Source organism: Corapipo altera, unplaced genomic scaffold (genome assembly GCF_003945725.1).
Source record: "Corapipo altera isolate COAL_440 unplaced genomic scaffold, ASM394572v1 61411, whole genome shotgun sequence".
Taxonomy (NCBI): domain Eukaryota; kingdom Metazoa; phylum Chordata; class Aves; order Passeriformes; family Pipridae; genus Corapipo; species Corapipo altera.
In genome coordinates this window covers 28,108,246-28,134,284 of record NW_020884875.1, presented here as the reverse complement: position 1 = coordinate 28,134,284, position 26,039 = coordinate 28,108,246, and the positions used below count along the sequence as shown (strand labels likewise).

General features: G+C 42.3%; 1 protein-coding gene across 1 annotated transcript; it reads left to right on the top strand.

Moving 5' to 3' along the window:
* Positions 1–21,781: 21,781 nt before the first annotated feature.
* On the top strand, positions 21,782–25,747 carry GAS1 (growth arrest specific 1). The gene has a single exon (XM_027635190.1). It carries the CDS (start codon positions 23,140–23,142, stop codon positions 24,109–24,111), a length of 972 nt encoding a protein of 323 aa, XP_027490991.1. The 5' UTR covers positions 21,782–23,139; the 3' UTR covers positions 24,112–25,747.
* Positions 25,748–26,039: the final 292 nt, after the last annotated feature.

Sequence of the window (26,039 nt, the reverse complement as noted above, 5' to 3'; positions counted from 1 at the left end):
CAATAGTACAGATTTTTATTTTACAGTAAATGTGAGGTAGAGAGAAATGGAAAGAAATAGGAAAAAGAGAGAAAGGGGGAGAGAAAGAGAGTGACAGAAAGATAGATTATGTAGGAAAAAATATCACTGTGGATTCTGACGGCGTTCCACTGATGATCTTCTTGTGGTCTCTCAGTAGTGAGAGTACCAGTCTTGTCAAAGTGATGGTTGCAGTCTGGATCTGTCAAGGGAAGCTCAGGGTGGCAAGGGAATAAGTTCAAGTGCATGAAGAAAGTTCTGTGGTAGTGAAGGAAGTCCCACGTATGCGAGAGGAGAAGCCTGTGTAGCCCAGGGTGGCAGGGAAAGTCCTGTGTGGTGAGGGAAGAACAAGTGTTGAGTGAAGACTGAGTGGAGGGAGTTCTACATTGGATGATATATATGATGTAATACTGCATATCCACAGCTTGCACCTTGACTGTTTGAGCCACCAGCATTCCAGTCTTTCATACCCGTGGATACATTCTTCTTCTGGGATACTGCGACAATAGAACCACTCTTATCTCAAGTTCCCATCACAGTCCAAATTAATAGGCATATTCAGGGAGGGGTGGGCTTCTGTGAGCAGTTGCTTCTTTGCACAGTTTGGTACAGTGGACAAAAGTCCTTTGATTTTAACAATGTTTAAGCCATGAAACCCTTCAGTGTCTCACAATACCAAGACCCCCAGGAGATTATGATCAAAGTACCAGCAATAGTTGCATATGTCATTTCCCTGAGACCAAGAGTCTATATAATAATCCCTACTACTTTTACCATGCAATAACTCATGGTTAACTAAAACTGCAGTGATAATAGTCTGGACTAGAGTTAATGTTGGTCTCTGGAAGGTATGAATCCATTCTGAGTACTGAGTAAATTCTCCACAACATGGACAGCAAGACTGTCACTGGCTTCCACAACCCAGCTGCTGTCCTATGGCAGCTAGACACGAGTCTTCCTGAAATCAGTCATGGAGTTACCTTAAATGGTCAGAATTGACTAGAATTCCTCTCATCCACCCTTTGGTCTTCACTGTAGGTGAGCATGTCACACAAAGGAGCTATTTTCTCAAATATAAGTAGGAGGGAAGTAAATGGAGAAGTGGTAAAATGAAAACACTTCATTTGGAGAGAGATTTAGGGAAAGATTAGTGCTTCTAACTTAAGGATTACTAACTTCTAAAAATTAAGCATATGCTTCCAGATATTTGCTGTATAAGTCAGAATTCAGTACATAAATTCCCATTCTGGTGAAAACAAAAAGGTGGATATCTTAAAAGAGAAGCTCAAGAGGCCCAAAGGCTGAATAGGTGGACAACAAACTACTCCACTGAGGGAGAATGTGTGCTTAAATGTGCACAGACCTCTTAGATGTCCCACTTCAACACTCATATTATTCACCTAATCTAAAAGCATAAAGTCCATTCAATTGAGGTTAGTATTTCAAAAATAACATGGCTATTTCTAGTGTGTTCCCCTCTTTGTATAAACGCATGTTGGCATGAGTAGTAAAGCCAAGAATGGAGGTGATGGGCTGTCAAGTCTCCGAAACCACACATGACGAAAATGCTGCAGCTTAGACCTATCAAGAAAAAATGGGCCACCAGGTATTTCTGTCAAAACTGTACCATCATGCAGAGAGGAATGTCAGAGTAATGAGGCCAGAAGGTGCAACAAGAAGGTGCATGTTCCTGTCTCCCAGCTCCTGGGCAATCTCTTTAACCATCAGGCTATTGTGAAAAAGGCTTGACCACAATCATGGAAATACTTCTGCACAAGAAGGACCAGAGATGCTTTCCTTTGAAGTGGACTGTCAGTAATCACTGTGTGCTCCAAGCTGAGATTCCCCTGGGCGTATACGGGATGCAAGTTCTGCTCTACTTTGTAATGTTTTTATTTTGTTTTTAATGGGAGCAAGGTGATATGCACTGCAGTCTAGATTTAGGCATAATAGAAAACATGTCCAGCACAGGAAGGTGCGTGATGTTTACAGAGAAGGAGCCCTAGCACACAGATAGCATCAATGTACCTAGTTCTTCCAAGGTCTTAGCCCAGACACTGAAACAGTGTAGGTGCTACCTAGAGAAAATAGCCCAGTTGCCTCCCAGTTGGTTTCCTTACAGGCTTCCCATAAGCCAAGTCCTATGAACTGTCAGATGGTTGTTACACATTGGCATGCAGGCTCTAGAAAGCCCCCTACCTTCAGGGAGTGCATGGACCAGGCCCTGAAGAAAAAAATAGTTGTAATTTGTCCAAACAACAACATTGTAAGCATTCTTTTTTCCAGAAGTAACATTTGGCTATAACAAGTTCATAAATTAAATTTCACTTGCCAATGCAAATAATGCAAAAAATACGTATTAGTTATGACTCCAGTTGATCTGACTTCCTACTGAATATGTCAAACACTAAGCACAAAGGCCCCAATCTGGCAAATGCTTGTACAAGAACAACTCTCTTCATGTTAGTGGTGAAAAAATTCAGTGTGAGTTGGAAGAAGGGAAGGTGAAATGTGGGCAGACATCTCCTGGGGACAGAGACCTTACATACTAGTTGAGGTATTCTGTTTCCTATGGATGTATCTCAGTGTCTTTCTTTAAAGAAAAATGTTTTTTGCTTTCAGCTTCATTACGAGAGTTCACTAGAGTAAATGTTTTTCGAGCATACCTTACTTCTGGCTCCTGGCCAGGCCTAAAAGCAGTTGTGGTTTCTTCACAGAAATACAAATTTTCACAAAAAAATAAAACTTTTCAGTTTGTAATTCCCCAGTGGTCGCCTCTCCAGCCAAATCACCCTTGGAAACATATTTTAAACTATTTGTGCAGTGGAAAATATTTGGAACTTTGCCTGTTTTGCTAAGGCTCAGCATCAAATTACACAGACAGAGCTTCTGTTTTTTTAAAAAATATTTTATGTCTATACTATTTTGAAGTACATGGAAAGTAGTATTTTTAAAAATAAAATAAATGCTCACCGGCGCCAGTATTACATCAGTGACTGTAACCATTGTGTGCATTGTATCTCTGGTAAAGATTTCTCAATCTTAATGCAACTGACGCAGGACATCAGGTTAGATGCAGTAGAAGATGTGAATGCAATTAAGTCCTTCCCTGAGTTCTTTAGGAAAACAACAGCACTATTACAATTTGATTTATGCTCCTCAGGTGATCTATGCCACATCCTTCATCTTTTAATAGAGAGTATGACTGAAAACTGGGATCTAAGCCCAGTTTCATGTTGGAACATTTTTTTTTCATTAGCAAATAAGAGCCAGAATCTTACAACACTTACTAAGATGAATAATCATTGGTTTGGTCTGCAGCTTAGTGAAAATACATGGGGACAAAAGGGCCAAGTCCTTAACTGGTACAAAATGGCAAAGCTCCAGGACTTAAAGGAACTTCACAGGAGCTCAGTCAATTTATGCTTTCTGAGGATCTGCCCCAAGACCTCTGCCTATGCATATGCAGGCTATGTGTATGTGTGTGATGATTGTGTGACATATTGAACTGCAGGGCATTTGATAAAGAAATATGCAAGCAATTTATCACATAGCTACGATTGCATCATCTACTCATTAATCAGTCTCCCCAGTTCAGTCTGGCATTTCTGGCTCTGTATCAAACAGTGCCATTTAAATTTTAAAGCCAACCTGCCATGGAAGTATTTCCTCCCTCCCCCCACCAAAAAAATGGAATTTCCTCAGAAATTATACCTGCATGAGAACCAGGACAGACATGATGAATTTTGAAAATTATGAATTTTTCCTGGTTATAAAGCTGTATATGTGTATTGTCGTAGTGAATGAAACAGGAAGAACTTTAGCAGCTTCCCAGCAGACCAACTCCCTGAAATGCAGAGAGTCTGAGTCATTTTTATTCATACAAGGGATCCTGAATTATTTCAGATATGTTCGAAAAGTCCTAGTTTTAATTATTCTTTTCCTCATGGCAGCCAAGGCACTTTGCTTAATGGGTCAAGAGACACAAGGAACAGGCTCCTGAAAATGTTTTTCAAAGTTTCAAAGTATTTTAGAAGAGTATTTATATAACATACATGGCAGGAACTGCAAATCCCAAACACGCTAATAAAACTGAGCTGCCACATACTAGACGTATACATTCTTAAACATCTATGTCAAAAGATTATTTGGGCTGGAAAATCAAGCTTTCAAGAATTACGAATGAGAAGTTGCAAGATTTCCCAATTTTAATGTCATTTGTCCAATCCATATTATATATAAACTACCACATAGCCATATAAACCTCCCTCTGACCCATCCAAGCTGTGCTCCGTTGAGTAAGCAGATGGATATTCTTTATTTGTTCCCATTTGTCACCTGGGCCTGCAAATTATTTGATACAACGTACTTAAGCTCCTGTGCTGGATGCACAAGTACTCAATCCTTGGCTCATTTAAGGATGCTCTTACCATGCCTTTGCTAGACTATTTGCAGGTTCAGTGCTCTTTAGTTCCACCCCACAGCCTGAGAGTATAATGTACCGGAGAGGGATCACCAAACTTGTCAAAGACAAGTGGCTGGTGTTCAATCTTTTGGCATATTTAGAACCTGAATGCATATTTTATGTATGGGGTATCTGCAATCAGCTTTACTTGCCCCTGTGTGCTCTCAGCCATTCTGAAAACCTGCCTGCAGATGTGTTCCTTGGATGGTCAGAAAAATATGTAGCTAATGGCCGTGCAAGAAGAGACTGACTCAAATGGTGGTCCCACAGAAGATATAGAGAAACAATCCAGTGGTTGAAGAAGCCATCATCTGCTTTTAACAGGAAACTAGCCTTTCTTTCAGTGCAACTTCCTACCCAGAGGAGATCCAAAAGAACAAATTGAGGAGAAAAAAATTGTACCCAGTGCCTATTGGTCTGCTGTGGGCTATATTCAGCAGAGAAGGCCTCTGTGGCTGTTTAATTCTTAAGTTTCTGCTGAATTATTAAAACAAATAAACAAACCCCAAAACAAACAAACCCCAAACCCAAACAAAAACAAAAAACCAAAACAAACCTACAACCAAACAAAAACAAAAAACAAAACCAGAAAACTAAAACCAACAAACCAACAAAAAAACCCCCAAACCAAACCAAACCAAACCAAAAAAAAGCCTAAAACATGGCCAAATGTGTGAGGATTGTTCGAGTGTTTCCCCTGCTCATTACAAGGAAAAAAAGGGAAAAAAAGGCACATTCTGTCATGAGGTCAACATGCCCTCTTCTTTAAAAGCTTACTTGAAATTGTGGGATTGAAGATTAAACTGAAAATAAATTAATTTAAATATAGGTAGCATACTTTATTTCCTCTAAAGAAATCTAAATTCAACTTGAAGCGGATATCCAGAACGGAAAACTTCCAGCCTGAACAGTTAAAACCATTTGGCAAATTTAGCATCAGTCATAAGAACGGGGCTTATAATGGGAAACATACAGAAACTGTAGGTGTAGTTAACACATCTGCTTATGAAATGTGGAATAGGAGATAGATGCTGAGTAGAACACAAGATTCCAACTTTGCCCAGACTGTAATCTGTATCTATTTAATTGAAGCTTTATATTATGACTTGTCATTCTTTTCCTGCATTCTTTTCACCTCCCACGCTGACACTTTGCTACAGACTATGTGATGAGAAAACACAACAGAACACTTTCTTGAGGATATTTCTTATCTGTATAAATGATAACAAAAAAATGAAAAGGAACTATGAAAAAAAGGAGCAAGCACTACAAATTAAGACACTGACATGGAATATATGGTGCATTTATTCTTCAATGAGTGTGTTGTACACAAATGGAATGGTAGAGCAGCACAGATTGTGCAAGTTGAGAGTATGCAGGTGATCTTGGAGTGATTGGAAAGGAATGAAAAGTGACTGAGGAGCTCTGAAGCCAGGAGTGGGGAAGTGAAGACTAGCAAATTGAACAGGGTATAGGTACCAAACTAGAACAACCTTGCTCCTCACCCTTCTTCACTCTTTCTTCTCTGTCTCATCTCATCTCTAAGAGAACATTAAGATTTATTGCATTCATTAGTTCGTTTTCAGGAGTGACAAATTATGCTGTGATTTTTACCTGCCAAGCCTGTGCATGGATCCGGAATGCCACAGTCAAGCCCCACTTTGTGAGAACCTAGACCAGCAGCGCTTAGGGATTTCCACTAGCCTGAGCTCTCCTTCATTTACACCACTTCTTTGTTCAGAAGGTTCAGCATCTCTTCACTGCTTTGTTTTCTTCTGTCAGGCTGAAGAATTCACTGGGGAATCCCTCGTGCACATTCCCCTGTACCCCATCTGCTTCAAGGCAGAGAGATCCTTTTTCCCTCAAGGTTAATTTGTTGCACAGACTGTCTTTGATGAATCAGATATTTATTTTTTACTGCTTTCTTTCAAATCCAAGTTCAATAAATGCCCAGGAAAAACTGACACAGTGTGCAAAAATATCTCCAGTCTCATTCTTTTTGGCCAGAATGCAAACAGGCAACTCATAGCCCACCTTTTTAAAATTGAGCCTTTCTCCCTGCCAAGTATTTTTTAGTTTTGCCTGCTCTAGGATTGAAATACAGAAAGAGCAAAGCTTCTGTCACCGTCTAGTGATTTTCTCCAAGGTGAGAATGTTTTTTCTCTCCTAATTTTCTTCCACTGCTCCCAGCTCCACTACTGGGTTCTACCCAAAATGACTTAGTCTTTCTATACACCTGTGCAGGTGCATACAAAGCCTGAAGTCCTGGAAGTAGAATTCCACTAACCCATGTGCCTTGTTAACTGCACAAGCTTCAGAGCACCCAAAGCTTACATTTTCAGTGCTTGCAGATGAAGCTTTCCCCCTTTCCTTCCATACAAATTGCTGCATTTGAAACTACATAGCCTCTTTTCTGATGGGACTCCCACATGTGGTTCACATGGACCTTGTCCAAGTCACATTTAGCAGAGCTGCCTTGATTTCCCTACTAGATGGAAAGACATCTATGTAACTACAGACACAAGGCAATCTACTTTTCTGCCTTTGTACTGAGACCTAAGCAATCCGGTTGTGTATTCAATATCCCTGTGTACTGCTATAGGCCCCCACAATATCTGGTGTCTTGCCTGGTAAGTTATTATAGAAAATGTAGAAGACAGACAACAACCAACAGCGTGGGAGAGGGTTCAAGCTCACAGATTGCCCCCAAGTTATGACATCTTACAACCCATATTTTTGGTTATGATTGTGTCCATCTGACACAGAAAAAAAAATCTTAATTCTATAATGATAGCAACTGCACCTACATGGTGGTTATCATACATCTCTGGTTGTGCAAACCAGCTCCAGTGCCAGCTATCAATCTGCACAGTCCATCTATGTGAAAAGAGGGGCAACTCTCCAGTAGGCATGTAGACGCATATGGCTTCTTTCATTTGCAAATCCAACTTCTTGATACGAGTCAGAAGAGAACTGATCTTTTTTGTGAAGATGGGCTATGAGGCTGTTGCTGTGAAGTGTTCATTACCACTTTCTTACTGTCTCATCCCACACTCTCTCATCACATCATATTCCAACTCTTGGAAGGTTACTGAAGACAAAGACAAGGTTATACCTGCATCTGTCTGCATTGGATGCTATTCAAGAACTTCATATTCTTTGCTCCTTCACCTTATACCTGATCTTTGTACTCTGTATAAAGAAAAGATGTCATTCCCCATTGCATTCCACAGACTTTTGGATGACTGTCCAAGTCCATTAATTAAATTTTTGGAAATACTTCATGTCAATCTTCTTTCAGTTCTACCCAGACGACAAGCAGAGGCAGTTTCTCTTCCCGTGTCAGTGCAGCTGTAGAAAACATGGTACAGAGATACAGTGCACAGGTGTAAATGGCCTGATGCTGAGCAAGACTGCCACTTAAATAGGTAGATGATGCCTCATCACCATGAAAAGAAGAGTAGATGCTGGTATATCCTGGTAAGGTTGCAAAATGGAGGATTGCCAAAATAGCACTCAGATCAGATGGACAAACAGAGTCATGTGCACATTGACAATACTGAATAAACCAACAGCAACTTTAAAATAGCAATATAGAACATGCGTTATCTTATCAGCTAATACATGCTAAAACATTGTCAAGCAAACTGAGATCATTTCAAATGAACCATCCACCCCCTTCTACTACCTTGCAGGCAAGTTTTCAGCATACGTTTTTCCAAACAGTCCTTGGCAGTTATTCTATATTCCAAGCCTTAGCACTTTTAAAATGGACAGAAAATAGTTTTGGAAAATGACCAAACGTTAATTGTTAAAACTCAAACAAAGTAGTATGAGTTAGGAAACTAATCTTTTTTATATATATATCTGAAATGAGAAATGAAATTCAGTTTGGAAAACATTTTTATTAAAAACTGTAGCTGTCTGTACTCTGAAACACCCTGGAGGTCTAAAGATGATATCAGTATATAAATATTCAGGGCTTCCTGAATATTTCTTCTCAGAAAAGACTTAGTTTTTTTTCCCCTTACAATTTCTTTGACCTTTAGAAAACAGTCACTATTTGTAGCTTGATTTTTTCAAGATGTTCTCTGGTACATAAAGATGGCAAGGAATTTAATTTAAAAGTCAACTCATGAAACACCATATAATAGTCAGAAGATAGTATTGCTTTAGGCAATATTTTATTAAGTGAACAGTCATTCAAAGCATTTTGGAGAATATTATATCCTATTCAAAGGCATTCACTTTATTCATTGCTACAGCAAAAATATTTTACAGGAAAGATGATATTTGAATTATCCACAGGCATATGGATAAGATGGTCAATACTCAGATTTAATGGAGATGAGTCTTTTAGCTTTACTGTCAAAAGGACTGATTTATAAAAAGATCAGGTTGGTTTTTTTTCTTTAAAGAGAACAAGACTTTCATGAGCTCCCACAGAGCAGCTGCAAAAATACCTTCAGTCTGTCATCTGGAATTCCTGAAGGTGACTTGTGGATTTGTGGCTAATGAAACACTGCAAAATAGCACTCACCATGTTGTAAAATAGCCCTAATGTTTTACTAACCTCTTACAGGGAAAAAAATGAAAGGTGCCCAAAGCATTTTATTCTGTTATAACTGTATATAGCACAAACTTAGAAAGAAATAAGGTCAGAACAGAAACAAACAGGGAGAAGTCTCTGTGACCTCAGAAGTGGATCACAGATGATTTATGACATTACAAAGCACACTTTCTCACAATTTACAATGAAGCAAGATTAAAATATGGTCACCTAAAACTTATTCTACTTGACCTTATACAGCACAAGAATTTGTTCCTGAAACAGGACTAGCTCATTCCACAAAGAAGCCATCTGATAAGAGTAGCAGTGGGTAATAGATTACCTAGGGTTGAGAGCAAGGAGAGGGCACTGAGAGAACCATTTTCCCAAAGGTTCAGAAAACACAGTATGCATTATATATCATAAAAGCTTTTTACTATTTCTGTTTTTCTACCTTTACAAAACAAGATTTAGTAAAGTACAGGAAATTTCCCTATTTCTAAATTAATGACCTTGTACGCTATCTCTTAAGATGAATTAAAGGGGAAGCTGTTTCCTCCTAAACTACATTACAATTCAATAATTTGAATTTTGAGGGGAAAATATAATACATTTGTATTTTTGTCAAATAAAAAGTAGCTTTAATAATTTTCTTTTACTAAAGTTACCTTTGTTTAAAGTGTTCCAATTAAAAAAAAAATCTCAGCCAGACAAAAATAATCCAGTGCTATTCATGGGGAGAAAAACCAAGTAAACTTGTAGGAATGCAACTAATAGCTTTGCATTCCTGGGGAAATATTGACCCAAATTGCAAGACAATGCTTGCTGATAAAAATGGCAGACAGACACAACACAGCTGCAGCTGGGTTTTAATCACCCTACCAATGTGGACAAGAGTTTTCCCCTTCTCACCATTTCCAGGACATGTTCCATGAACAAAGCCCATCTCCACCAGATTTCCTTAGGGACAAATACCTGTTCCCCACATAAAAATCTTTCTGGACATAGATTGACCATGTAGGCACTCCCCTTCAACCTTAAATCTGCCCAGTTTTAAGTACTTCAGCTGTAGTTCCAAGAAAAGAATACCCAGGGCTTTTTTTCTGGCTATTTGAACAGGGGTGATTTTCATCCACAATGATGAAAAATATCTACCTGATTCAAAAGAAGTGTAACTTGTATTCTTTCTGTGCCTTTTCAGGTGTGCTGTCTGAGGACATTAACTTATCTATTATATAGTTCTGCCTATATAATGGAAATTCTAACATCCAGAGACACCCCGAAGACACTAACATTACTGAGATTACATTGAATCCAAACTGTCAATAGTGGAGAAATATTATGATGTTTTTCATCTGCAATCGGAATATTTTCTCTACAACATTCACATTTTCTGCAAAAAAACCCAACCCTTCTCTTTCACTGAGTTGTCAAATCAAAACATGTAGAAAAACCAAAGGCCTTTTATTCCTTGTTTAATGGTCCAGCACAATAAAAGTTAACATGATAATAATGACAGTGATAGTTCAACATATGTTAATTACTTATTCAAAAACAAGGAAGAAGAAAACGTGCAATTTCTCTTCCCTGTTAGGTCTACTGTTTCTCCTCTATTTTCTTTCCTCCTTTCTTCATAATTTTTTAAAATTTATTTGTTTTAAGAAACAGATATTTGGCCACCTCTTGCCCACATCTTCAAAGTATTGTACTAGAGTTAGCCTGTTTCGAGGCTGATTACAAACCGGGCCTCATTTGACTGAAGGGGGAGTTTGCACTAGTCACTTGCATGCTACTGTCTCAGGCTGGATGAATTCTGTCTGCCTAATTCAGAATCCCCTTGAACATCAAAGGTCTAACTCACACTTTAGGGTTAGCAGGGTCACATTCCACCTAAAAGAAGACTAATACTGCCTGAACTGTTCACAACAAGCTTCTTGTTTGACAGTTTTTGCCCTATTTTCTGTTCTCAAATGATGTGCAAGCAAACTTATATTTTGCCACATTCTTTAATAATTCACTAAACACTTCATGTGAATTGATTCAAATGACTTTCTCTGAACCATCTGCTCTGAGCCTTGAATATTTGTACTGTGCCATTCCGCCTGCAATTTTCCACCTGGTTTTAACTCCTGGTTTCTGGAACGTTTCCAAATCCACAGAAAGACTTCAGGAGGGACACCTAAATGATTCTGATGCAAAATCTCACAGAAATACATTTAGGTATGAGTTTGTACAATGCTTTGCCTTTGATAAATAGTTTTGTGAAGGAAAATTCAGTTAAGAAAGTTGGCAAAAGGCAACTGGAGAGGCCAAATCAGCATCAATAAATATGGACAAGTAGAAGACCTCTTCTCTGCTGTTTTTTCCTAAATGTCAGCAGGGACTGAAAAATAAAAGCAATCAAGAAAGGGCCTGAGTGAGAGAAATGCAAGGGAAAAAACCAGAGGCATAGGGAAAATAAGTATAAAGGTGTTATCACAAGGAGACAACCACTCCTGAGTGGAATAAAGAATGGTGAAAAAATTTAAAGGACATTGGTACATGAATATATATATGAGCCTTTGATCTCACCTTGACGAAATTCACTATCTTGCAGTAAGAATCAGATTATCCACATCAAAACACACTGCTAAATTTTTTGGTGTATTCAGTCCAGTTGAGGATAAACATGAGGAATTCATAAGGCCTGGCTAACCCAAAACAAGCAATCTGTTAATGATCCCACTTTTCTGTCAAAAACCCAATGTCTAACACAGTCATATACATTAGATCAAATTGAGGTTAAAACCAACTGTGAAATAGACATATCCTTTGAAAACAGGGTGTTACAAAAAGCTTTAAAGCACTCATGTACCGGGAGTGTATTGCAAAACCTCACCTCTATAGCACCTCTACAGCACCTTCCCAGTGGTATGAAACAAATTTAATGAAAGCAAGTCTTCTGTGAACTTAACTCCGACCATCACTGGAAGAAATCCAACTTGGACTTTAAGAAAGAGGCAAGCAGAGAGAAAAGGGAATTTTCTCTCTTTCACAGCTGAATTAAAGAAGCAAATGCCAAACGTAGAAGGCAAGGACATGGTATAAACTTGTAAGGCTACTCTATTTTTTTCCTAAGACATGAATCTTAATTTAGGGTGTATCTTTTCCACTATTTCTAAGTCTTTATGTCACATCTTGTAGCTCATAAGCACAAGTAGAGTATCCAGAATAGGGTAAAGTCTGTGAACAAAAGGAAGAAATAGAGTTGTGGGGTGACCGTATAAGACCAATCTTAGAATAGAATGAAGCAAATGTAAATGCTATTGACTGGATTTTACAGGAATATTTGCAAAAATGTTATACTAAATCCTAACCCTAGTTTGCTTTAGCTCAGTTTAAAGTCTGAATACACACAACAGATAAAAGCAACTAGACAATGTTACACAAGCTGCAGTTCCACCCACAGCGTAATGAACTGAACTGGCACGAGTGTCATGAATAACTAATCATCCAATAATTAGTCTAATATTTTATGAATACCACAGGAATTAACATTTTTAGAAAATTACCTGGGTGGGAAAATTAAATATAGCTATGAACAAGGATATTTAAAGATGATAAATTTGCATCAGTTAGATGTTTCCAAACAAAGAAATCTATTAAAAGAAAGTAGTCACAACTCCTTAATTTATCACTTAGGACACTTAAAAATAGGCCAAAACAAACCACTGGAAAATTTAACACAATGACTAATCACACACTGACTGCATAATCTTGCAATAGGGATAGAGAATGTTCCAAAACCTCTTATTCCATCTCTAAGGTCTCACATCTGTAAGCCTCTGGACATGTTTGGGCTATCCAGCCACAGATATTAGGTCTGGCTCCAGAAAACAGCATGATGCCTGCGTACAACTTAGTTCCCAGAGTTTGGGAAATCTCCAGAGTACCACTGCTGCTAATCACTTTCTCTAAAGTAATGACTTTAGTCTCATCTTTACAGTGTCCCTAATCTGATCCATCCCTTTTGCAGAACTTTGAAAAGAGCAGTCACCTCAGGCAAGTAGAAAGAAGCTCACCTTCACAAGAATGCACACAGAGAATGATTGCTATTTGTTAGGAAGAGCGAAATACTCATTTGCAACATGACCATGAACAGATGGTTGCTCGGTGTACTTTCATATATCAAAAAAATGAACACCATAATTCACCTGAAAAGAAAATCACGGTTATTATGCGGTGTTGTTACTGAGATTTCCCATCTCAATATTTTAATGCTTATTGTTGGCACAGTGACAAGTTTATGACTGACTGTATTTCTCTATCATATCAGAAACCGTTAATTTTTGTTAGCTGCAGAAAGGAGACACATTTTCAAATCTATCCATGACTGTGAATGATTCCTGTTTGAACATTAAATTTGAAAATCTGATTTTCAAAGGTTAGGTGCTCAACATATTTTGAAAATCAGGCTGTCTGGAAATGCCTCAGACTGTGCCTCTAATAAAGAAGTAAACAAATCATTCATCACTTTTGCAAATTAAACTTTTGAGGCACAAAGACATTTTTCTTTCATCCCAGTATTCAAATACCACAGTTAAGGGTGTAGTGAGGAATGGAGCAAAACTCTACAAACTCCTTTGACATCTTTTAATTTTAGGTGAAGTGTAGGAAGATGCATGTACCTGCATGAATATAGCTGCTGTTCCTGTAATAAAATCTGCTAATTATCCATGCTATCTCCCCCCATACAGAAATCCACCTTAATTAATTCTTCTCTGATATTTCGAACAAATGAATGGACAAACTTAAGGGAGTTTAGGCTGCTGACCATAACAAAAGTTGCACTGATTAACTTAACTGACTTTTAAAAGGCCTAGTTAAATCAAAGCAAATCTTTGCCTGAGCACACTTAGTTTATTTATTGAGTAACATTAATATATTTGAGTTGGTAATCTAGGTCAGGACTGTGAAATATTTGCAAGCCTACTTCATGTTTAGCACACTATTTAGTCTAAATACATCTTGTTTCAGTAGATTGAAAGAATGAAACTCTTCTAAGAAGGTGTCATAAACAAGTCTGACACACTTATAGCAGGTCAACTCAGTAAAGCCATCACTATTTCTTGATATGAAGCCAGCTGTGCTTAAAAAACCTATTGGAACACACCCAAAATCAGTCTGTTAACCCCCAATTTATGTTGAATTAGATTTTTATTATTTTAATCAAATTGTTTTGAAAGATGGTTTTATTTTAACTACAGCTACTTTCGTGTATAAACAATGCCTCAGGCAAATATCATCACAGGATACATCCAGGATAGCTAATAAATTGAACAGATTGATGATATGTTTCTGAATGGCATGTTTCACCATTTCATTACAACCATCCTCAAACTGTAGTACAGAAATTGAGTTTGGGAGTAGAAGAAGTAGTAGACCAAACTAGGTATTACTCTTCCAGAGTACATGTTCCACTTGTGTTGCTGTAATCTGAAATGACAAAAATGAAACCACTCCTCTTTTTTTGTCCATCAGACTATATGAGTGAAACTCTGCTTACCCACAAAGTTACTAATGTCTTCCTGCTTCTCATATAGAAAACTTCAGAATTTCCAATTTCTTGCAAATTTGTATTATATGAATTTCAAATAAGTATATCCAAAAAACGAAACAAAAACTTATTAATTGCTTCAGGGAATATGCAGTTGTAAACATTTGAAAAATATGAAAATAAAAAAGCCAACAAACCAAAACAAACTGATAAATAAAAAAATCTAACTGCTTTTGTGTGTGTGTTTGTTGACATATCCAACAAAGAACTTCCATAATACTGTCACGGCTGAAATTGGTTTGACATGGCAGAGTAGTAGAGAGAAGACTCTTGGTAAGGCACAAGAAATATGGCACTGATCTTGTGGATGATTATGATTGAATTTATTGCTAATACAGTATCTGTGCAGTATATAATGTAAGCATGTCTTAAGGGTTATAATATAAGCAGATTCAACTAGAAATGTACAGGTTTACAGTCCTTCATCTTACTGAATGTACAGTTACAAAGCAGTAGAGCACCTCTATAGCTACTTTAGAATTTTATTTCCACATGGGAATAGATCTCAGCACTTTTACTCACCAGTCCAAAAGTGAGTGTTTCCCTGTTGTCATGCTAGGTATACAATGCAGGTATCCTGTCTGGGGAGGGGATCCACCCAGAAGCTGACTGCAACCTTGGGAGACCAATTTGCCCAGTCTCCAGCAGCATTGTATATCCTTTTGCAGACCACTGTGTAACAAAGTCAACCTCAATCACCACAGCTCCTTCATCTCCAGAATGCATTCACCATGTGAGCACCCAGACAGTTCCTCCCGCAACTGCCACCTGGTGTTCTCATCTTAGGACAATTCCCATCTAGTGTTCTATCTAAGACAAATCATGTTGCCCATTGGAGACAATTACAAGCGTGTGGGGAAGGGAGGATGAAGGTGAAGACCTGACTATTCCATGTCACATAGTGACAGTGCCTGTGGTTTATATTTATCTTTGTAGAACATGGTTATTTAAAATCTGTATTTAATTGACTTAACAGGTGACCAGAAATCTCTTGGCTTCACCGTTACTTTTGCCTTTGTTAGCACCAAAAAAGGGTTGGCAGCCTACTTTCTTCTTAGATTTGTTTTAACAGCATGTGTGGTCTAGTTTGTAATTTAGATTGGAACAGAGTTCAAAAAAGGAGAAGTCCAGCAAAGTATTGTGCAATATTTCCATGTTTACTCTACTGGATGCACTGGGTAAATCTCTCAATGTTACTTACGATTTCATATATAAATAACAAACTCCAACTTTTTAAGGATGCTACTCAATTTTTAAGTAAATACTACAAACAAAAAAGGCATATTGAAGAAAAAAGGAGACAGTGGACTAAAAATCTATTTCAGACCAACCCACGTATCCTCTTGAATGGATGGACCTCAAGGCAGGGACTGGGGGAGCAAAGTCCCTCCCACAGTAAAAGAACAACCTGAACATAAATATGTGGGACCTGATGAGATGCAACCCAGAGGCCTGAGGGAACTGGTTAATGTAGTTGCCAAGACATGGTCCTTGATATATGAAAATTGATGGCAGTCACGTGAAATCCCAGGTGACTGGAAAAAGGGAAACATTTTACCCATCTTTTAAAAGGGTAGAAAGGAGGACCCTGGGAAATACAGACCTGCCAGCCTCACTTCTGTGCCTGGAGAGATTATGGAACAGATCCTACTTGAAGCTATGCTAAGGCACATGGAGGACAGGGAGGTGACTGGAGACAGGCAGCACAGCTTCACCAAGGGCAAGTCCTGCCTGACCAACTTAGTGGTCTTCTAAGATGGAGTGACTAGGTCAGCGAACAAGGGAAGGGCTACGGATACCATTTATCCGGACTTCTGTAAAACCTTTTTTAGCCTCCTACAATGTCCTTCTCTCTAAATTGGAGAGAGAAGGATTTGATGGATGGTCTGTTTGGTAGATAAGGAATTGGCTGGACAGTTGCATCCAGAGTGTAGTGGTCAATGGCTCAATGGGTGAATGGAGATCAGTGACAAGTGGGGTCCCTCGGGAGTCCTTACTGAGACCATTACTGTTAAATATCTTAATCAGTGACATAGAAGACAAAGGGATTGAGTGCACCCTCAGCAAATTTGCAGGTGATACCAACCCAAGTGGGTGTGATTGACACCCCTGAAAGACAGGATGCCATCCAGAGGGAGATGGACAAGCTTGAGAAGTGGGTCCATGGGAACATCATCAGTTTAACAAGGCCAAGTGCAAGGTCCTGCACTTGTGTCAGGGCAACCCCTGGTATCAATACAGTCTGGGGGACAAAGGGATTGAGAGCAGTCCTCAAGGACTTACGGGTAGTGCTGGATGAGAAGCTGGACATGAGCCAGCAATGCATACTTGCATCCCACTTGGAGTGCAGTGTTCAACTCTGGGGTCCTCACCCAGGAAAGATACAGACCCAATGGAGCAGGTCAAGAAGAAGGCCACAAAAATGATCAGAGGGATGAAGTACCTCTCTTAAGAAGACAGGCTGAGAGAGTTGTGGTTGTTCAGGCTGAAGAAGAGAAGATTTCAGGGAGATCTTATTGTGGCCTTCCAGTACCTAAAAGGGGGCTACAAGAAAGATGGAGATAGCCTTCTTGGTAGGGCCTGTAGCAATAGGACAAGGGTAATGGTTTTGAACTAAAAGATGGTTAAGTTCAGACTAGATGTAAAGAAGAAATTTGCTGCAATGAGGGTGATGAAACCCTGCTACACGTTGTGCAGAGTTGGTAGATGCCCTGTCCCTGAAAACAGTCAAGGTCAGGTTGGATGGGGCTTTGAGCAACCTGATACACTTGAAGATGTCACTGCTTATTGCAGGATGGCTGGAACTTGAGGATGTAACAACACCAAGGTTGTGGGTTTAATTCCATGGTACAGACCATTCACTTAAGAGCAGAACTCAACAATCCTTGTAGGTCCCTTCCAACTTAGAATATTCTGTGGTTCTGTGGTACCCTATCATGAAATTGTTTGGCTGGGAAGGGACCTTACAGACCATCTAGTTCCAACCCCCTGTCATGGGCAGGTGTTGGCAAAGGTGATGGTACCCCTGCAGGTGTAGGCATGGAAACCAGATAGAGGTCTTGTGTTTTGTGTTGCCATGGCACTGGGGAGGGAGAGGGGAAGGCAGGACGTGGAGTAAGATGTAGGCTGCACGATCTCATTCTTTGACCTGATATTCAGAAATGTTTTGAACAAATCAGGTACATCTTCTAACAAGAAATATTCTGTACAACACGCCCACAAAGAAGACTTGACCACATTCCCACCCCCAGCATTTTGAACAACAGTGGCTATAAGAAGTACCTCAATTTTGCATCTAATCAAGAGAATGAGACATGAAATTGCAAGGACAGATTGACAGGTTTGTTCTCCTCACCCTCCCCCAAAGTGATGTCTTTTGGTAAGCCTTGTGTCCTCAGCTATGCTGAGTGTTGACTCGGGATATTAAGCCTGGGACCGCAATTGTATTGTTAGGGCTATATGTAGCTATTCTGCAGTTAATGCATATCCTAAAGCCAACATAACAATGTCTAACTGGTCCTACAGCATGAGATTCAGAGGTCTTATCAGCTAGGAGCTTCAACTCAACCAAGTGACTGTTGGTCAATACAACTGCTGTCTATCCTCCCTGTTCATTATTTGTCTTTCTGACTAAAGCAGAATAGGGAGAAGGGGTGCTCACACTGGAAAGTCATGCACATTCTAGTGAAGAAAAAATTACTGTTTTGGGGAGAATTCACACCTAGTTTAGGTGGCTAACTTAAGACATGAATTTCCTAAGCAGCCCCTGCTCAGACAATAAAAAGATAAACTAGTCCAGATGTGGAGCAAGAACCTAATTTAGATGCCTTCACTCTTCCTTGCTTCTCCATTGAAACAGACACCACTTGAGAAGGTATTATATTCATTCCCCTGCCCCCAGTTTGTGCTGGGAATCTGGTAAGTCACGAGGTTTTTCTTTTGTAACTTTAGAATGCAGAAGGTATTATTTAAAGGTCTCTGAGGCTACATCAAAACCAAATACCATGCAGTGTGCACATGTTCATATTTAGTCATCTGCACAGGCTACTGTGAGCGACACTGGGCCATTTTTACAGGATGAATGTTGGCGCATGAGTAGGGCTTTTGCGGCCTCCCATGACCCTCATGCATCATAATGCCAAGGTTCTGAGAACTATTTACAGAGATGTAAATAGGAAGATGCTGCCTTTCACTGGCAGGTGAAATCTACTATTAGTAGAGAATTGAGTCCCTCCTTCAAGAAGAAAAATTGCTCTCTCACTGTGTATCCTTATCAGAGACATATTTAAGATATTATTGGATGCACATACTGAAATCGTGTCAGCAAATTAATTCACAGGACAACAGCCAGAAAATTTTAATAGCAGTTGTAAATATCTTAAAATGCAGAAAAAAGCAATATAATCCAATAAAAGAAATGTGCTTAAAAATAATTTGAAAGGAGTTAACCACATATACAGGCCATGTATTTCAATTACAACTGAATGTGAACTGCTACATTTTTAAGGTCAACTGGTTTTGTGTCTATCTGGTTTTCTTATTTTCTAAACACTCTCAATGAAAAACAGGTCAGAGAAAGAGATAAAACCCCCATGATTTGGAAAGCAGATCCATTAGGAAAATGTGTGAAACAAAAAAGGGGGGAAAGACAACAAGATTAAACAAAAAGGTGCCCAGGAGTCTTTCCAATAAATCCAGATAAGATAAACACTGGCTTTTCTGGTTGCCAAAATGACCCCTAGTGCTGAAATACAGTTACTCTATAATAATTTGGAGAGCTGGTGTAAAGAACAAAATTAATTGTTAAGACAGGAAAAAATGGCATAGAAAAACCTAGCAAATGTGGGAATTCAGAATGCTACCAAATCTTATTTTACTGGTGTAAAGTAAAATACATCAAGTTGTGGGATGTATTGTCTTATTTGGTGCTTTCTGAAGCAGAGCAAGAGTTGCTTTCCGCTTTACCTTCATAGCTGCTCTGAAAACCGAAAAGCTGAGTTTGACAAAACCATTTCTGTTGTTAGAAAACCACAATCAAAGAAGTGGGGCCAGACAGTTATTTCCCTAGGTTTAGTTCCACACAAGAAAACAATTCTTTCCTCCAACAGAGCACTGTGATCCCTGGAGTCCTCACCCAAAATGGCAGTTACAAATACAGACAGAATCCAAATGCTCAATAAATAAGGACAGACAAGTATGTTTTAAAGCATTTCAAGAAGCTAATTTATTGATTAGAATATAATCCTGGTTGTAGATGATCATATTCTAGATGGCTAAAAGGTGTGAGAATTGAAGAGCCCAGCTATTTTCTGTTAAAATATCTGTCAGTTTTAAGATACCAAAGATAATTCCAAACTTCAGTCATTTGCCTTATTATTATTACTACTGTATGAAACTTGCATTTCTTAACTGAAAGTTGTATGTGAAAATCTCTGCCTATGAATAATGCAGTGCTTCGTGCCACGCCTTGCCTTTCAGACCGGCAGGCAAAATGAACACTGTCCCTAGCCAGGGAAGCCCGTCAGCACTAGTGCGACCAGGCACTGATCCACTTTCTGCTCAGGCAGCACCACAGCAGCCTCTTCCCAGTCACGCAAGAGTGCAAGGTCGGCAGTGAAGGCTCCTCTACTCCCCCTCCTGGGAGGTCCGAAGTTCAGCGGCTGCCTTTCCTCACTAAGACAACAGCCTGCTTTCTGCTCCAGAAACGAAGTACAGTCGAGATGGATGAATTTTGTAGATGAAGGCAGGAGCTGGGAAGGGGCAGAGCTCATCCCCCAGCTGTCCACAGAAGGCAGCCCCACTGGGATAGACAGCCACTCCTGCTCTCCTGTGCTGGGGAACCTCAGGAGGCCACAAGGCATGACTCTTTTCCATTGAAGTCCCCTTTTTCAGACTCTCTATGTCTGGGACACCCCAGCATCCAGGCCTCATTCTTTCTAGCTGCACGGTGGACTGGTTTCCCTAGAAATCAGACACCACAGTAGCACTTTGTATAGTGCCTGCAATGCCATCTTCAACCTACCCACCCCAAACTAGCAGATTTCCACCAGTGACAGTGTTATCACCAGTGAACAAGACTACCAAGTAATGCCTGAACAATCCCAGTGTAGATAGCTGATGCATTTATTGCACCCTGCCTGAATGGCATCTGGCATTTTTAATACCACCATTCAACAAGAATTAAAATAAACAGCTCTAAACTAGGAGGATGAAGGCAGGGTTTCTAAACGCAGTTTTCGCAGATTAAAAAACAACAACTTTTGCAACAGAATAGGCAAAACTATACTGAAGGAGAAACACAAGCAACTTGTAAAATTGATGACAATGGAGCAAGTCCTTAAGAATGCTTCTCAAAACATCAATCATACTGACTCCCAGCCACACCACACCACCATTACACAGTCCATGTGCTTTCAGACAGACATTATTCCACAACGCATGGGATTCCAGAATCACCGAGTTTCTGGAAAATAGATTTTGTCCTGATTTTTGTGACAGATGGAGTTGATAGTCTCAGGATGAAAAAAAGCGCCAGTTTTGACAGGCAGCAGATACCGATGCCCCTTGTGGTTGGAGACGATGTTGCTCTGGAATTAAGGTAGCACTGAAACGAAAAGCAGTGGGTAAATTCACCACTATTTACTTTGCTATGCTCCTCTCCTTGTGCCTTAATATTTTAATATCTACTTCCTTATAAGCAAAGCAAAGCGAACGGAGGACTTCAGCAAGTATTTTGCTTTCACTGAAAACTCTTTAACAGATTTTTAAAAACTTTTTACTAGTTGGCAGATAAATTATCAAAGAACTATATTCAGATTTACTGTATTTCTGTCACCAGACACCATTGTAAGTCAGTGTCTTAAAACCGTGCACAAAAACCTCAGGTGAGAACCTGAGTTGAATGAGTTTAAAATCGGTGGAGTATGTGGCAAGTGGAAAGTTTCAATACTGAAGGCATAGCAATGAAGTACTTACATGGCCGCAGTACACCACTAATAGAGAGAGCTTTACTCTCCCTGAATGTACTAGCACACTGAAACCAGGAGATCTCTCTCTATTTCAGTAAGAACAAACTCGGTCCCATTTTGAGCCTGATCCTCCCTACCTTTCTGGAAGCGGCTCTGTCCTGACTTGAATCACTGGGAAGTTCGGGTATACACGTCATCCCGGCTAGAGACCTTTTTTTTTTTACCCCCCTTGTTGTAAAGAGCAGGACGAGCGTCAGAGCAACGTCCCCGCAAGAGCAGCACGGAGAGCTCCGCCGCCCGTCCCCGGCGCGGTGCTGCCGAGCACCCTGCAAAGCCGCCACGGCCCGGGCAGCCCCGGGACACTGGCCCGCCCGCTGCCGCCGAGCGCCTCTCGCCCGGCCGCCGCGCCGCCTTAACGGGAGGAGGGGCTCCTCGGGGGGCTGTCACTCTCCTTAAGCCTTTCCTTTCAAGCTTTGAATGTGAGCTGCCCTGCGGCCCCCCTCTCTCCTTCCCTCCCTCCAGCACATCGTAAAGAGAAGGAGGGGGAAAAGAAAAAGGTTTCAACAACAGGCTGGGCCAATGGCAAGTGGCGAGGCAGGGAAAGGGGGCCGAGCGAAAGGAGAAAAAAGTGGAGAAAGAGAGAAAGAGAGCGAGAGAGCGCAGGCTGGGGGGGAATGTGTAAAAGAAGAAGCGTTGCTAATTTTTTTTGTTTGTTTGCTTTTCCATGCATGCATAATGGAGCCTAATCAGAGCACATTGCTGCTGCTCGGAGGGCACTTTTGTATTTAAAGCCTTTGAAAGAAAAAAAGATCCACAGACGGATCCGCAGAGCAGCTTGCAGGGCGTGTTGACAACAGCAGCAGCATCAGTCGCCCAGACAGAAAGGGACCGCGAAGGCTGCCTCTTCTCCTTTCCCCGTGCTCTTGTCTTGCTAGCGGGGAGAGACGTTTTTTCTCCTCGCCACTCTAAAGCGCGACCAGTACCGAGAGGGAGTGAGCGGAACCGGGACTGCGAATGGGATCGGAGCGGCTGGCATGTGCAGAGATGCTTCGAGCGGAGAGTTAAAAGCGCCCGAGAAGGCAGCAGCAGCTGGGCATTTACTTTGTGGAGGGGGGAAAAAAAAAAAGAGACGGAACTGCATGAAGAGCAGGACAGCACTATGAGCTCTCCCGGCGCAACCTGCAATTCCCCGAGTGCCATCCGGATCCACTGTCGTCCGAGCCCCTGTTTGCTCTGACTCCCCCCCGCACCTCTCCGGGCGCCTCCGCCGCCGCCGAGCCGGGAACAGCGGGAGGTGGGCACAGGACGGCCCCGGACGCCTGCTTCGTACCCACGGCTTCAGCTCCCGGGGGCTGGAGAGCCCCGGGCCCGGCGTGCATGGATTGATGCGAGACCTCATGCACACGGCCGGCGGGAGTTTTGGAAACTTTTCCACGGGCTGCAGCTCCTTCTCCTCCTCCTCTTCCTCCTCCTCCTCTTTCTCCTCGTCTACTAGCGCCTCTTCCCCGCTCGCCCGCGGCTGCAGCCGCCACCCCCGTCCGCAATGGTGGCCCGCTCGCCCGCTCGGCACGGAGGCGGCAGGCGGCGGTGGCCGCGGGCGGCCGCCTGGCTGTGGCTGGCGGCGGCGCTGGGCGCAGTGTGGCCGCCGCGGGGCTCGCTGGTGCTGGGCCGGCGGCTGATCTGCTGGCAGGCGGTGCTGCAGTGTCAGGGGGAGCCCGAGTGCAGCTACGCGTACAACCAGTACGCCGAGGCGTGCGCCCCGGTGCTCCTGCAGCAGCCGGCGGCGGGCGGCGGGGATGGCCCGACGGGCACTGCAGGCGCAGCCACCCCCTCCAGGCGGCGGTGCCCCAGCCACTGCATCGCGGCGCTCATCCAGCTCAACCACACCCGGCGCGGCCCTGCGCTGGAGGACTGCGACTGCGCGCAGGACGAGAACTGCCGCGCCACCAAGCGCGCCATCGAGCCCTGCCTGCCCCGCACCAGCAGCCCCGCGGGCAGTGGCCCCGGCGGGTCCGGCCCCGGTGGCCCCGGCGTCATGGGCTGCACGGAGGCGCGGCGGCGCTGCGACTGGGACAGCCGCTGCAGCCTGGCGCTGAACCGCTACATGACCTACTGCGGGAAGCTGTTCAACGGGCTGCGCTGCACGCCCGAGTGCCGCGCTGTCATCGAGGACATGCTGGCCGTGCCCAAGGCCGTGCTGCTCAACGACTGCGTCTGCGACGGGCTGGAACGGCCCATCTGCGAGTCGGTCAAGGAGAACATGGCACGCCTTTGCTTCGGCGCCGACATGGGCGGCAACAGCGCGGGCAGCAGCGGCGGCTCGGACGGCGGCCTGGAGGAGTACTACGACGAGGACTACGAGGAGGAGCCGAGCCAGAAGGGGAGGGACGACGCAGAGGACAATGCCGGCGCCGATCCCGGCTTCCCAGTGCAGGCGGATAGCGCTGGCCTGCCCGGCGCGGCGGCCGCGGCGCTGCTCGCCTCCGTCTTGCTGCCCCTGCTGCCGCGGCTCTAGTATCCCTCCCTCCCCGCATCCTTCCCTGTCTCCCTCTGTCACTGACTGTCTCCACCACTGCCTCCCTCCGTCCCCACCGCCGGGCCGGGCCGGGCCAGGCCCCCCGCGCCGAGCCGCCGCGGGCCTCCAGTCGAACGCTCCCGCGGCGGCCGGGGATCCGGCCGGCGGGGCCCCTCGGCGCGGAGCGGCTATAAACGTTCCGGCCGTGGATGTCCTGACCCATCGCCCCGGCGCCCCGTCCCTCCGTGTCTCCCCCTCTGCCTCCGCTGCTGCCTGCCGCCCCCCTCCGCCCCCTTGCCTCGGCCCAGCCCTGCGAGTCGGTGGCTGGAGCGGTGGCCGTGGCGCAGGGGCCGCTCGTGTTTCGGGTGTTGGTCTCTCTCGAGTGTGCACTATGCAATTGCTGCCACCCTGCCTTCGTGTTACCAGCGAGCGGAGCGGCTGAAAGAGACTGCGAGCGAGGCCGCAGAGTCGTAGCACGCTGGTAGTGAGGGTCTTTTAAGAGTTTTGACATGAAGGTTAGTAAGAGGAGAGCAACCCAAACTTGCTGCCAAAGCGTTGCCGTACTGATCAGTCAGCAACTTGACTATCATTCGCCGCGTCTCGCTCTTCATGATGCCGTGGTGCCTGAAGGGGGTTTATGCCGCATATGCCATTAATTAAATTTAGGGAAATAGCAGACTGAATAAATTCGGTGGTTTACAGCACTCACTCTTGCACACACATCTTCCCTATAACAAAAGCGTGCCAGCAGCCATCTCTTCCTCTGTAACCTAGCGACATTAAAAAAATATTTTTTTTCAGAGTTGTTGGCCATACTGAACAATGCAACTTTTGTTTTAAAAGAGTTCTGCACTGCCATCTTTGAAAGACACTTTTAAACTCGAGAACATGTGTGTACAAATATCCTGAAAAGTTTTATTGCCTCGTCGTATCAGGGTGCTGACCTCTGGTAAATCTTATATAAAAAAAGTATTTAAAACTGGGATTTGTTACCAGTCGCTGTTCATTGTATATAGAATTCTATAAATTGTATGCTTTGGGGATAATTTATTTAAAAAAATAATAAAAAGTTTTAATTCTGCATCCTATTTGCCAGATAGCTGCATTTGCTACTCGTTTCTGAGAAGGTACAGGTTTCGTTTTATGTTTAAAGGGATACCAGCAACACTGATTAAGTGAATTATTTTCTAGAACATCAAATGTACAGTGTATTTTAAAGATTGAAAGTTAACTTTCTTATTTGAAGAGACTTTATGAACGTGTTAGAATTGTATGAACGCATTTCTGAGCTGCCTTAAACCTTGTATTTTTTATAGGAGGTGTAAAAAAGGCCTGTGTTTTAAATATGTATGGCTTTTTGTATTTTCTAAACGTGTAAATTAGTAAAGAAAGAGCTTTAAATAATGGATGCGGTTAAATTGTTTTCCAGGGACACTTGAACTCTCAGAACCCGAGGTTGGGGGGGATGGGAGGAAGCGGGAATTGAACTACAGAATAACAGACCAAAAAACACTCAACAAACAAAAATTCTCTGTTTGCCTGTAATACTTTACATGGATGTAAATTACTGCTATTCTTACTTTAATGAATAATTACATGCAAAAAGTAAATACAGCTTTGAAAGTACTACTTTAAATGAGTTGTTCATTTTATAATGCGTTGGCATGGTAACTTGCCAGTGCTAGAAAAGAGTAAAGCGATTCAAAGAAGGTGCTCCTGTATGTATGTATGCACCGCGCTTTCTTCGTGGGGGCACGTTGCTCTCACTGACTCATGTAGAAATGCTCCTAGGCGTGCAAACAAGTGGTGAGAAATACATCACACAGAGGTGGCAAGCGTTTCGAACAAGGCTTCTCTTGGGGCAGGCAGGGGCACAGGCATCAAGGCGACTTGCAACAAAACGCAAAGTTTATCACTCAGCCTGCCTT

Coding starts and splice junctions, on each gene's coding strand:
- GAS1 (XM_027635190.1), top strand. CDS start 23,140: ATGGTGGCCCGCTCGCCCGCTCGGCACGGAGGCGGCAGGCGGCGGTGG.